The 13,909-nt window shown below is 49.7% G+C and overlaps 1 protein-coding gene across 10 annotated transcripts in view; it reads left to right on the forward strand.

Moving 5' to 3' along the window:
* Positions 1 to 13,909, forward strand: part of neo1a (neogenin 1a) — a 148,541-nt gene that overhangs the window by 39,365 nt on the left and 95,267 nt on the right. For all 10 annotated transcript variants that reach the window (XM_068571464.1, XM_068571485.1, XM_068571471.1 and 7 more), the window contains exon 2: positions 10,833 to 11,159. In XM_068571464.1, coding sequence (XP_068427565.1) covers positions 10,833 to 11,159 — 327 coding nt within the window. The remainder of the gene's footprint in view (positions 1 to 10,832; positions 11,160 to 13,909) is intronic.

The following is a 13,909-nucleotide window of genomic DNA, read 5'->3' on the forward strand; positions in this document are numbered from 1 at the left end:
AGGAACATTTTTTGGGGGGAGGAGCGTGCTGTAGTTTGATCGGCTGGCGGGTCAATACCTCGAGCCGAAAAAACACAATTATTCCTCACGACTTGAAAGTCTGCTCTCAATAATAACCTTTTTTTTTTCTTCCCATGGCTGACATCGATGCGCAATTTCCATCTTGGATGAAGCAAACCGTCAACAGAGCCTCGGCGTGACGGAAAAGTGTTGCTTCAGCGATACGCAGGCCTCCTATCTAATACCTTTTCCAGTGAATAATTTATGACCGCTGTACCGCGTAAGCTATATGTAGCATATTAAATACATAATCCTCTCATCTTTTATTGATGCCCCCCCCCCCCCCTCCTCCTTGATACGAGCCTCGCTGATAAGTTTGATAACGGAGCTTAATACGTCGACCGGCGAGCAGGTTCGACTGCCACGTTTGAGCCAATAACGATGAAGCGCCGCCTCCGTGATTGATTGGCGCCGCCGTTTTTGAGAGTAGGGGGGGGGGGGACTCGACCCACATCCCTCTGTTTTATGATGTCCTGTAAACACTCGCACACTGTTTACACACCTTGGCTGGGAAATTTCAGCGAGTGCTCTGATCCAATCTGCCACAGGACAAGTCTGTGTCAAGTGCTGCTGCTCTCTGCTTCCTGTGTTTTTATTGTGAGAGGGACAGCTACATGTGGACAGAAAGGTGGGAGGAAAGGGGGGGGGGCCCTTTCATGGGCTAAATCTCTAGCTTTGTGGCGGTGACACACACACACACACACACACACACACACACACAGTAATCACATCACACGGTGGAGCCACGATACAATCTATCAGTGTACAGGAAATGGGATTCATCTATCTAACTCGATGACGCTGAGACGCACCAGCAGTTGCACCGATAGCGGTTGTTTTGTCAGCGGCTGCCAAATTGATGCTGATAATATGGCGTAATTGCCGCAGACAAATGAGCCACCGCCGAGGAAACGTGGGGTAATGTCTCTCCGTCGCTTTCATTACCAAATCCTGAAACGCGCGGCGGCGGCGGCGGCGAAAGCGGCACGTCGGAGCCATTAGATGGAGCTGAATGCCGGCGAGAGAGAGATGTCACGACGCCGCGCTCTCCCACGCACAGTTTGTTGTTCTCAATGTGGCATTAAACCGGGACAGAATAGTGACGTTTGCACGCGTTGGTGTCGTTCCTGTGTTTCTTTGGCACCAAGAAAAGTCACTTTCTCTTTGATGTTGAGCCCAATAACGAAGTCCGTTCATCGGTCAACAGGACAAGGTGACAGCCGGATCCATCTGCTGGTTTCATCCTCTTTTTTCCCCCAAATATATCAAGACATCAAAAAAGGTTTTGCACATTCTGAACGCGCGCCTCTTATTGTACGTCATGAACGGGGGAAAAAACTGAGAGAAATGGTGAGAAGCGATACCCATTGTGATGGAGTCGCTCCGTCCTCTTTGTGGCTGCTGGGACAGCGGCTCTGTTTCCATTCTGCTCTTATCTCGGCCAGACTGATTGAAGCCGCATCGCTCTAATTCTCTTTGTAAACAATGAGGTATTCTTTTCTCTTTTTTTTTTCTATCTCTCCGATGCACACCCCGAGTGACATCCCCCCGCCTTGTTTTCTCCCGCTGAATATTCTTTTCCTGAAGTCTGGACTGCGCAACAACAACAGAAAGCGCCGCATCACTCCGTCTCGGTGTCACTTCACTGCCTCGTCCTCGCGATCCACGGCGACCTGGGTCCGTCGGGACCGAGGGGCGAGATAAGCTCGCTGTGTAATGAGTGTTCAGCCTCTGTTGGCCAGGAAATCGTAAAAAAAAAAAGAAAAGAAAAGAAGAGAAAAGGGTTATCAACACAGGCCACAGGCATGTGTTTACGTCGGAATCGGGCTCCGTGACCAAGAATGGCGATTTTGCGGAGGATGTGCGGCGATGCGATTCGCTGTTAGCGGGCTGATACGGACGCCGCACTCCACCTCCTCCCTTTTTGCGCCACAACCTCCTCCCGAGCCCTTTTTTTTGTTTGTTTGCCGTTTTGCCCCCATTGAGGCTGGCAGAGGCCTCGAGGAGGGAGACTGGAGGACGGCGTGGAACAAAAGGTGACGACGCGTCAGCGTCTTTTCAGTCAACTTTCCTGTTTTGAGCAGCCCAAGTTTTTGTTGTCCGGTAATTAATTTGTTGTGGTTTTAAAGATATTTTCTGCTTGGAAACATCTGTAGCGCTGACAAGTATCTGCAGGCTGAAAGTTGGCGGTAACATAAAAGTGCACTCAAATAAAAGTGCTTATTTCCAGGATGAAAGAAAGAAAAAAAAATGCTTTTGTGACTTCAGAGGGAGCTTTGACAGTCTTGTACACTAATAATATCCAGGAGACCTCCCTTTATGCCTCACGCAGCCTCTTCATTTTGTTATCTAACTATGCCCCCGGTGCAAACACTTAACCCCTGGTACCATGCGTAACTGCTCCATTATTGCTGCTCTGTCTTCAGATAGCGGATCCTCCTGCGCCGCTGCTCCTCCAACTTGCCCTGGATATTTTGTCCAAAGTAATTTTAAGTTCTTTCTTTTTCTTTTTTTTTTTTTTGGAGTTGTAACATCCGGTTTCAAGTAAAATAGTAATTGAGTCTCCCTCCCAGTGTTGGCTCAGAGGCTTTGATCTCTCCCGTGCTCCAGTGTTAAATGGTTTCCTCCAAATCGCTGCGAACATGCTGCGACTGGCTGCTCTTTTATCAGCAGTCCGCTAACAGCACCTCCTCGCCGGCCGCTTTGATGCCACATACGACTCGCTGTGAACAGAGCAGAAGGATGGAAAGTCCTGCGAATATATCCACATACATACAATATACTGCTTCTATAAGTCTGTTTAAGATCAGACGGACCTGAATGGCGGCGTTATTGTGCGGAAAAAAAGAAAAGGAACTCACGTTGTTGAGTGTGAAAATATGAATTGGAGGAAAAAAAGGCCGTTTCCAGAGGAAACTAATTAAATGATACCCGTTAATACAATAGTTGGTCAGCGTAATAGTCTGTTAATGTTCATCGGGAATTTGAAAAGGGGATTGACTCGGCTTTCTCGTTGTAATTAGCAGGACTTACAAGAGGATGCTTATCTTAAACAAGCGGAGGGGGAAACTGAGATAGTTTGAAATGTTTTTGGTGTGTGTCTGGGCTTGGTAATTGGCAGCGAGCTTATCAGAGGCAGATTTGGCCACGCTTGACCGCTCAAAGGAGACGGTGATCAAGCGACCGGCTGGATGTGACCTCTAGTAGACTGGTTTCATCCTCCCCGCCTCCTCCCCTCCGGCTCTCTGAACCAGATGCTGTACTTAAACCGGCATCTCCCTGGGAGGGAGATTGTACCGTACGCAATTTCACTTCTCCCCTCTCGCGATTTAACAAAGCGACGGCAGTCGAAGCCGAAATGGGCCAAAGATCCAGACTTTGAAATCCAAACGCTGATAAATCGCCGAGTGTTTGACTTTGCAAGACATACTGGATTATATTGATTTTCTTTCCGCTCCCCTCTCTCTGTCTCTCTGTGTGTGTTTGTGTGAGTGAGTGTGATAGCAAAAAAAAAAATCAAAAAATGAAAATAAAACCAGGGGGCGAGAGAATGCAATATCGTGTTTCATTAGATAAATCCATACGGTGTTTCATTACAGCCACTTTTCTTTCGGATCGGGGCTGGTGGGGATGAGGGGGAGGAGCCATGAATGGGACTTCCTGTCTCAGATGACTATCTCATCTGGTGTTGTTCATGGAATAAGCAGGAACTGGGCCCAATCTGCCCAGTTTGTCGGCTACTTCCTGTCCATGTTGGCCCACTGCTTTTTTTCATTCGTATCTGGTAACTCATGCGTGACAGGACTTACTCAAACTGAGTGTTTTTCCCGGCAGTGTTTTTTTTTTAAGTGCGTAGTTTGTCTCGCCACGTGACGGTTTCCCTTTTTGAGTTTCAGCTTAAAGAGCATCTCACTCAAGCAAACTGCAGATAATGGCGTCTTAGACTTTTAGTGGGCTTCCTCTCACCACTAGAAAAGGTTAGCCCCATCCTCAAATCCTGACGTTAAGTGACGGTTTTAACCTTTCGCCTGACTGCTCTGTGGGTAGCTATTTAGCCAAAGAAATATGTTGTTTCTCGCTGTTCTCGCTTTCCAATTATTCGGCACGAGGACGGCGTTTCTGGCATTCGCGCTCGCCGTGTCTATACATACATGCCCACCCGCTCTGAACCGGCTCTCGCGGTGCGCCTCGTCTGTGCCGGCGTCTCAGCGGGCCAATCCTTCAGCGCTGGCGCCCGCGGGGAGGCTGATAAGAGGAGGGGAATTTGAGTCTCAATCAGTGCTGGTTAATTATCACAACCAGGGGAGGAGAGCGAGGTTTCCCACGTCTGCTCAATCCCTCCTGGATCTCCGTCTCGCCCGGTAGACGCTTTGTCCTCGTCTCCAAGGGGTAGTTTCCTCGTGGATTTATGCTCGGCCACACTCAAAATAATGCAATATGCTAACCAGTATATCTTTCCATTTGTGTAATCACTTTATTTGATTAATTTATTCTGTTTCGTGTATTTATTTTACATTTCTTCTAGGATAAGATGGCTGCTTTGGTGACCTTTTTAATTCACACGTTTAAACAATACTTTGTTTCAGGGTTAATGGCACACATGCGCACGGTTAAGGCAGTGGGATCCAGTTGAATGAAGAAGTTTTGAGTTCGTAAGGTCGCTAATTCCCTATTTTACACATTTTGATTCTGTGTACTGATCCGGTCGGGCGGTGGTGTGTCTTTCAGAAGCCGAGGCCAGTGACCCCCGGAGCATTAGCATTTTAGCTCTTCATTTAAAGATGCTTTAAAGCTATCAGTTTTTCGATTTGGTCCACGTGCGGCATGAACCGCATACAAATGCTGATCACACGTTTCCAGATTGCTTGTTTTGAACCGGTTTGAAGGGGATCGGCGGCGTCTCCGAGGTGGTCTCGGATTAACTTTTGAGGCTAAACGACGCTAAACCCGCAAAACAGGAAATAGGGGTCAGTGTGCGAGGTTGTTTGGAGGGGAGGGGCTTAGGCTCTCATTAATTACTGATATACAAATGCACGGCACACTTACTAAATGGTACGAGTGCCATGTCCTCTCATCGAGCCAGAATGAAAACACATTGCACATGGTGGTTGTGTTTTATTTTTTTTAAATGTGGTGTTTTTTTCCGGACCCGTGCACTTTAAGAATTCGCTAATCCTATTAACCGGCAAGGCATTCGTGCCCGGATCCGTTTCTTCATCTGATTAAAGAGAGACGGGCGTTTGCGTTGAAACGACAGGTTTTTTTTTTTTCTGGCAACATTCAAGAAAAAAAAAAAACAAAGCCGATGGCGTTGCGGTGACCCGACCCCGCCTGTGACCCTGTCGCGTTTCCTCCGGGTCCTTCAGAGTTTTACAAAGGCAGCGAGCGGACAGGATGAAGCTGAAAAAAATTGGATCTTCTCCTCTTTTTCCCCTCTTTTTTTTTTTTAATCTGCCAGTTGAGCAGGAGCCAGCGCAGGACAGCCAATGTGCTCACTTTGTCCATCCCTTTTTTATGTCTCTGGCCTCAACCCCCTCATTTCATTAACCGCTCTGGGGGATGCTGAGAATACCAGAGAGTCAGAAGGTTGTTGGTTCCCCCCCCTCCCCCCAAGGCACGTCGGACATTGTTCCTGGCATCAACGCTTCAAAGAAATGCGCGACAGGGCCACACCGACGCCGACAACACTCTGCTGCGAATCTGAAATAGATGCATCCTCCCGTCATCCGACCTCCCCTTAACTTCTGGTTTGTCAAAGTGACTCTTCTTCCATTTCATTTGCCTCGTGTTTATCCTTCCAGTCTGTGAGTGTGTCACTTTTTCCCGAGACTAGTTTTAAGAGATACATGTCTTTGGAAACAGTAATCGGTCTTAATGAGTGTCTCTTTTATTTTCTATTACCCTGAGAATGAAATGGCTGCCGCCACTCGGATCTTCACCTCCTTTGATTCGTTTCAAGTCAAGTGCCCAAATTTTTTCAATCTTAGCAAAATGAAAGGAAGTAAGCTCGCCGCCTCAACTTGCTGCCTCGCTATAATGGACTCCTTCAGCAGACCTCTGTAATCGACCGCTGATTAGAGGAAGAAAAAAGACACTTTCTCTTTTCCCCCCTCGAATACCTCGAATATATAAAGTTAGCTGGCGCTCTTTCTCTTGATCCATTAAAGGCTCCTCGTCCCTTCGCACTTGGTCTCCAGATCATTGTTATTTCCCTGAGGTGCTTCTTTGGCGACAGATGGGCTTTCGTTTGGAAGAGATGGGAAGATGAAGGTTTATTCTGCAGAGAAACAGACAGTCGAGGCATAAAGATGAAGGGGAAGGGGATGTGTGTGTGAGGGGGATAGCAGCGTGTAGGAGGGAGGCAACCATTTCCATTAGTGTCATTAAAGCGACCCCGGCGCTGAGGGGAGAAGGACAAACAGTGGAGGGATGGAAATAACAGAGCGGCAGCAGCTCGGTGAATGAAGTGCTCGGGCTCATTACAACCCCCCCCCACCCTCCCTCCTCCTCCATCTTTACCTGCGTGGAAGGTTTCCATTCATCTTTGATGTGCTGTTATTAAGGATTCTCTGCTCTGTCGTGTCACTATAAAGGCTCAAATGACCCGCTGCACCACAGGAAGACAGAGCAAAGAGTGTGGAGCGATTTGTTTGTGTGTGTGTGTGTGTGTGTGTGTGTGTGTGTAAAGAGAGTGAAAATATTACTGTTTTGGCTTTTACTTTGCTGGGTTTTCCTTGTCCCTGAGCCACAGAGGGGCCTCTGTTGCTGACATTGTGACTGTTTTTTCTTCTCTTTTTCCGTGAGTGGTCTGCTCTGTCTCAAGAGCGGCTCAATAAGGAGGCTAGTCGATAAGGCTGCCTCTCAGGCGGCGGCGGCGGGTCAATGAGGGAGGAGGAGGAGGCTTCCTGCTGAGCGAAGGGGAGAATAGAGGAGAACAGGGGGTCTTTGTGTGGAATGCAGACCCTCGCCCACTCCTCTTTATTGCCTTCCTCGAGATATTACGCCGCACGTTGAGAGACTTGACTGAGTTGTGAACGGCGTTGGCATCGCTCCACGTCACAGGATGCACGGATGGGAGTTAACCGCAGTTTTTCTTTTTTTTTTTTTGTTGTTGTTGTGCGGGTCACCGAGGACGCGACGGGAGTCGTTTCAAAAGCAGCGAAAAGCATCTTGACGTGCGTTCTGCGATCACGAGACCAGAGTACACACACGCACACGCACGCACACGCACACACCTTGTAAGCCGTGTAACATCGAGAAATGCTTTTTAGCGCTGGCTCTGAGCCAGCGGTGCCAGTGGCTCGCGATGGGAGAAATACAGCACAAACTCCAGGTCTCCATTCTGAAAGCAAGGCAGACCCAGCGAGGTGGGAGGAGAGAGAGAGGAGGAGAGAGAGCAAGGCAGCATATCGGGGCAGCACCTTAATCTGGGCTCTCAAACCTTTTATGACTGCTGAGCAAAGTGGATTTGGGACCGAGGTAACAGCCCATACTTATCAAGTAGACAACCTCATTTTCTGGGCCCCTCGCTCTGCTCTGCCCTCCCGTCTTCGCCCGGTGCCGCGGTGTCCTGTTCCTCCAAAGACGATCGGCTGAGCTCGACCAGCGGCCGCGTTGCCGAAAGCTCGCCGTGGTTCAGCGCTAATGACGTCCGCCGTAAAAGATGCGCCGCGTTCACCGTAAGAACCCTAAAAACATGTTGTTTTTTTTTTGAGACCGACGCCTTCGTTGTGGTATTCCCTTCCTGTCCCTTTTCATTATTTGTGTTCGGCGTCAGCACGGTTTGGATATTTCCGCGGCACTTTAATGATGTATGGGGGAACGCGCGCTCTGTTCAGTTCCCTTTCAATCAGCGCCTCCGAACACATCAAGAGCACGCGGCTCTGTTTTTAAAAAAAAAAAATGATTCACCGGCAACCTTGTTATTTGCCAAAAAGTAAAGTTTCCCTTGGCTTCGGCCTAGAAGTTGAAGCGCTTTGAAGCCCGTGAAGGTGACATTTTGTTTAGTCTTTTTTTCTAACGAGTTTGTATTTAATTAAACGCGGCGAGTAGAGCTCCTTGGATCCCCGGGACGGTGGCCTTATCCGGCTCATTGGGACTGCGTGCGTGTCCTGCTATGGGCTTGTTAACCTTTTTCATTTTAACCACACGTGGTTTTCCCGCCTCTTCCTCTGGTGAAACTTGTGTGTGAGTGAAGTGCAGAAGCCTGTGTTGATATGTGGGCTTTGTTGTTCTTTCTAAGAGACCAAATAAACACACGCTTAATTTGAGAGGGTTTTGAAATGAATGAAATGAGTCTTCTTGTTGCCATAAAGAAGAGGATCAGGATAAGCTTCATGGCCAAATCCAAGCTTATTTCCTTTTCTTTCTGATTTCTAGTTCCTTCAGTCTACAAAGAAAGGAAATGCAAAACATTTGGTCAATGACTTGGACGAGAATAAAAGCTTTTTTTGGCGGCCGATCATCATCAAAATATTTGCGCAGCCTTGATTCCACTGTTGGAGTCAGGACCTCGGTCATGACTCGGGAGCTTCGTTGGTTTGCGGTCTCGTCTGTCGTCGCGTGTTTTTAGCCCGCCTGAAGTTTGACTGACATCATTCCAGGTGGTTATCCGATCGTATCGCGCGTAGTAGAGCGCAAAACCAGCCCTTTCACACCCTTCCAGTTCGTCCCCCCCCCGCTCCGCTGACGGTAGATGTTGTGTCTGCAACTGAAAAAAAAAACAGATGGTTGGCCATTTTGTTTTGACGGTCGAGCTGAAGCTAAGCCCTCCCTTACTGCTCCTTTGACGGGGATAAAAAAGCTGCTAAAGGCGGCTGTTTGGCCTCCGATAGGATGCGACGGGACCCCCGCAGCCCGTTCCGTGTCCTCCTCCGAGAGCAGCTGAAGACGGTCTTTTGACTGGACGGGAGCCAGACTTCAGCTCGGCCAACGCACACGCTCTGTTCAGCAGCGTAAAGCGGAGACGATGAAGCACGCCGCGGTGCCGCTGGTCTGCAGGACTGACAAACCTCCCCCCAGCTCCCCAACTGCTCCTCCACTCTGGTCTCTCTCCATCTGTCCATGTACACCATCAGTAAAATGTTGTGTTTTTCGTTGCGGCGTTGTCACATTCTGCCCGATATGTACGGCAAAGCTGCTCGCTTCAGTCCCATTTCAGCCCCGCTCGCTTACTTCTAAGAGTTACTGTTGAATACGTGTTGCGCGTATCCTTCTTCTTCCTGCCGTTTATTCACTTGAATCCCACATCCACTGCTGCCTGTAGGGATTTTTTTTTTTTTACAAATAGAATACTCTCTGTCAGTGTGAGAGCACTGACGCTGTCTCTGCATCGGCGGCTCTAATGAAGTTTGATGTCTTGTAATGTTGCTTTACTGTAGCTGTGGCTGCACATTACTTGCAGTAAAATCAGATTTGAAACACAGCAGTTCAACTTCTGTTAAGGCTTAAGGGTGGAGAAGGCCCGACGCGGTCCATCGGAGCCAGATGACGGCACTCCTTCCCCCTTCCTCGTCTTATCCGGCGCCGCACAGTTGGAAATGCCGTGTCGTCCCACCCGCTTTTCCCTCGCGTGAAAGTAGAATATACATCTCTTCAATCCAGTCATTTTTCCACAGCGTTGTGCCGTAATTGTTTCTGCTTTCAAGAGAACAAAGTGCGGCGAGGCTCGGCGGCCATGTCGGCGCCGCGATGGACCGCGCATTACGCCGCTCCCGCCTCCGGGTCCCACACGGGGGGGACTCTGGTGCCGCCAGCGAGAGGAATTACCCCCTCGTCGTTTGAATAGCCGAACCATTGACACGGCGTCTCTCTTCTCCGTCTTCCTCTCTCTCTTTCTGGTCTTCGCTCGCCCCCCTCCACCCCCCCGGAGGACGTGCCATTTTCCTTGGAAGAGAGCCGGCATATTTTAAACTGCATTTAACATTCTGCCACTTCTTTCACTCCGCACGCTGCATTATTAAAATACCTTCATACCCTCTTAATTATTTCTTCCTGAGCTCTCCTCCATCCCCGCAGAACTGATAATTGGTGTTATTTATCTAAACAATACCACGGTGTGACTCTTCGGGTTGGGGGGGAGCGCTTGAATAATGGATGAGGACAAATGCAAAGCAATTGCAGCGACTCTGACTTTGGCACTATCCATGTCGGCCCCGACGCGACCATTCGTGCTCGGGCGGGGGGGGGGCGGGGAGGAAGCAGGCGGCGGCGTTCCAAAGTGTTTACTCCTCCTCCTCCGCCGCCGCCGCGCTCTCTACTTACAATAAAGCAAGACGTGATATTAACTTGCCAGGGGAGGCTGGACCGGGTTTAAATTTGTCAGTTCCTCGCGTCCAATTCCAGCGGGGCTCGTGGTTTCATAATGAAAAGCCTCTCGGAGTCTCGGGTACAGACTGAGGCAGCAGTGGCTGAAAAGGCCGAGTGAACAAAAAGAGAGGCTTTTTTTTTTTTGTGTTGCTTTTAGAAGCATTTCATAGAGCGTTCGGGTCACTGCGAGTCTCGCTATGTTCTTTTCATCTCAACCACCAGGGCATGCAGTGTGAACGGGTTTAAAAATGCTCCATGAAGGTAGCAGATGACGTCCTCGGAGATGTGATTTTTAGTATTTTTTTGCACATTGAACTCAAAAAGCAGCTCCGGTAAAACGCTTCCCTGTATCTTCTGCTGCAGAATACGTATTTTAAAGCGGTTGTGGCGTTTCATTTGACTCCTCGCTCTTAAACTTCGAGCATCCGGCCTAACGTCTCTCTCTCTCTCTCCTCCCTCTCCAGGTTCAGCAGCGCAGCCCTTCAACCCCTTCTGGTTCACGGCGGAGCCTCAGGACACGCTGGCGGTCCGGGGCAACTCGGCGCTGCTCAACTGCTCGGCCCACAGCGACGCGGCGGCCGCGCCGGCGCGCATCGAGTGGAAGAAAGACGGCACCTTCATGAGCCTGGTCTCGGACGAGAGGCGGAGCGTCCTTCCCGACGGCTCGCTGTTCTTCGCCCACGTGGTCCACTCCAAGCACAACAAGCCCGACGAGGGCACCTATCAGTGCGTCGCCACCATCGACAACGTGGGGTCCATCTCCAGCCGGACGGCCCGCCTCTCCGTCGCAGGTAAGAGCTGCTGATGCGCCCTGGACGCCATGCTGTAGTTTGTGTGTGAATTATGGGAAAGGGGTTGAGAGAAGTGAACAAAAAAAGGCTTTACACACCCTGTAGGGTTTTCTCAACGCATCTCTTTCAATCTTTGTATCGATCTCACGTTTTAATCAACGATAGGCGTGTTTTTTAGGAAGCATTCTTAAGTAAAAACAATCTTGAAATATCACAAACGTCACTTGGTGGAGTTGGGAAAGTGGATGTTTCGATAAAGCAATAATTGCGTAATGGCAGTGGATCCATTTTTCTTTGGAGAAAAAAAAAAAGCATCCTTTGAGTTTTCTTCTGCAGATTTTCTTGAATCTGAGTCTGAAAAAAACCCGGCCGGTGTAAATAATGTTATGCAATTCAAAAGAAGTCTCTCTTCACATTGGCGACTGCACGGCTCAGCTCCACAGTAAGCCTGAGCTGAATAGTGACTTTTTTCCTTTTGTCCTTGAACTGCTCAGCGGTTTTTTTTTTTTTTTTTGGTCCTTTACCATAAAAATCCTTCACCTTGCCGGAGCCTGAATGCATCGCCCGATTGGACGAACGCTTGTATAAAACGGTCCGCTTTTCCTTTCCCGCTCCTCGTCCACACACAACGTGACCTCGTTCAGTTTGGGGAACGGCGAGTGACGTGGGGATTCTTACCATCGGGTGTTTTCAGTCAAGCCGTGCCCCCCGAAAATTCAATTTGCAGCCGGAGGAGCGGCGGTGTGCGTCGGCGGTGTGCTTTGTGCTCGGCGGCGCTCTGCCAGATTTGAAGTCACTCGTGAGAGGCCTCTTGTTGACAATGGGATGGAGTGCGTTAGAAGCCTCTCGGATGCTGAGTGCCCCTGTGAAGTTCCCGTGACTGTGACTCGGTTTCTTATCGGCTCTCCGAGTTACAAGTTAATGAGGCGGCATATATGTTTATGTGTGTGTGTCTCTGTGTGTGTACACCAATTGAAAAGACTCACTGACAGAGTTCAGTTGTCTCACTGCGTAGAGCCAATGAATGGAAAGAGAGGCGCCATATATTGTCACCGGTGGTCCAGTGTTCATACATTTTCAGCGTCTATAATTTGTAAGCCCTTGGATTTGGATGTGTGCAGATTATACGTGTTTCTTCGCTGCAGCTGCCTCACGTGTTGCTGATCCAACAGCAACACAAAGGGCAACATGTGCTGGGTGTAATGCACAAACAATATCCTCCGCATTATTAACGCTTTCCTTTAGCCGTTTCCAGCCGTCACTCAAAATATCTTGGCGTTGATGTGACGCTACATACTTAGTGTGTGTGTGTGTGTGTGTGGTTGCAATAGCTCCTGACTTCAATGACAAAACGATGCGTATGTACACTAAAAGAAACGCCCGTCAACAGTTTGTGTGGTATGCATTCGGGGATGTGAAATGAGGGAACGTCAGTGAGCATCTTCAAGTTTTTCTTCCAGCTATAACCGGACAGCGGGAAATCCATCGTGTCGCTTCATCAATACCTGTCGCTGACGCTGCATGGGTGTGTGATGTGGGAGGGGGCGGCGGGGCATTTTGTTGAGCTCCTGAGCCGAGATGATTTCTGCTCTCCGACAACCTGCCAGCCGCCGGGAGCCGCCTGGGTCAACCGTGATGCGCCGTTAGATTCGATCAATTCCTCCTTGAAGACCGGAGCAGGTGAAAGCTCTCCGTCGCTACAGCCGCTGACACCCTTCCCCACATGGAAGCTCATCGACGTAAAAGCTTCAGCCGTCGTGCGCATGTTGGAACCCATTAACGCTGTTGCATTTATGCTTCTACTTACACACACACACACACACACACACACGCACACATACACTGATGCATCTCCAGCTGGCTGGCAGGTGGCCAATAAAAAAGGTTAATTGCAGTGTAGAGAGAGCAGGCCATTAGGCCGCCGTCAGACCCGGGAACGACGGCGAGTACAGGGGGTGGAGGAGGAGGGGGAGGAGGAGGATGAGGGCGTGACCTCTCGGATGCGGTGACGGGATGAGTCACGGTTGGCCGGCGTGGCAGGGGAGCACATCAGACAAATACCGGGGTATCATGCGAGATTGATTTGGAGGGAGGGACCTGCGGCTCGTCCTCCTCAAGGGGAAACGCCTCCGCGCATGGCCCGCCTCGCTAACCTCGGCTTCGCCGCCTTATTACATCCCCAGGCTCGCGGCTCTTCCACACACGCAACGCATTTACATGAGATGCAGTGAGAGCAGGTTCGGGCACATGCGGAGGCACAACTCATGTCGTCGTCGTCGTGTTGCATCTCCTAGGAGGTGTAATCAAAGTAAGGTGGAGAGGTCATGTCATTTTTTGTTTTTTACAGGAAGAAATCACGCACCCCGGGCGTGATTTCCCCGCCACTACGGGCGGGGAAATGAAACCAACGCATCAATAGACAAAGACCGTTAATATCTCGACGTCTCCAGGGTTCCAGTGAGATGCACCGGCGTCCTGAAAAATAACCGCGAGAGCGACATTACGGCGTGATCTGTTGAGGCGAGCCCACCCCCCCTCCCCCCTCCACCCTCCACCCGGTCTGCGACGCCCCAAAACTAAAGCCGCTCGACGTTGTACGTGAATATTTAACCCCTGTGATACATGTATACATACACAAAAACAACATTCTGGTTGTGAGGACAGTTATTATTCTCCACATTGCCCGGCTTTGAAGTCTCTCTCTCTCTCTCTCTCGTCCTCGTGCTCCCTCTTTGCTCTCGCTTTGTCAT

Source organism: Clinocottus analis, unplaced genomic scaffold (assembly GCF_023055335.1).
Source record: "Clinocottus analis isolate CAN_PGR_092001 unplaced genomic scaffold, fCliAna1.0.p SCAF_1, whole genome shotgun sequence".
Classification (NCBI taxonomy): domain Eukaryota; kingdom Metazoa; phylum Chordata; class Actinopteri; order Perciformes; family Cottidae; genus Clinocottus; species Clinocottus analis.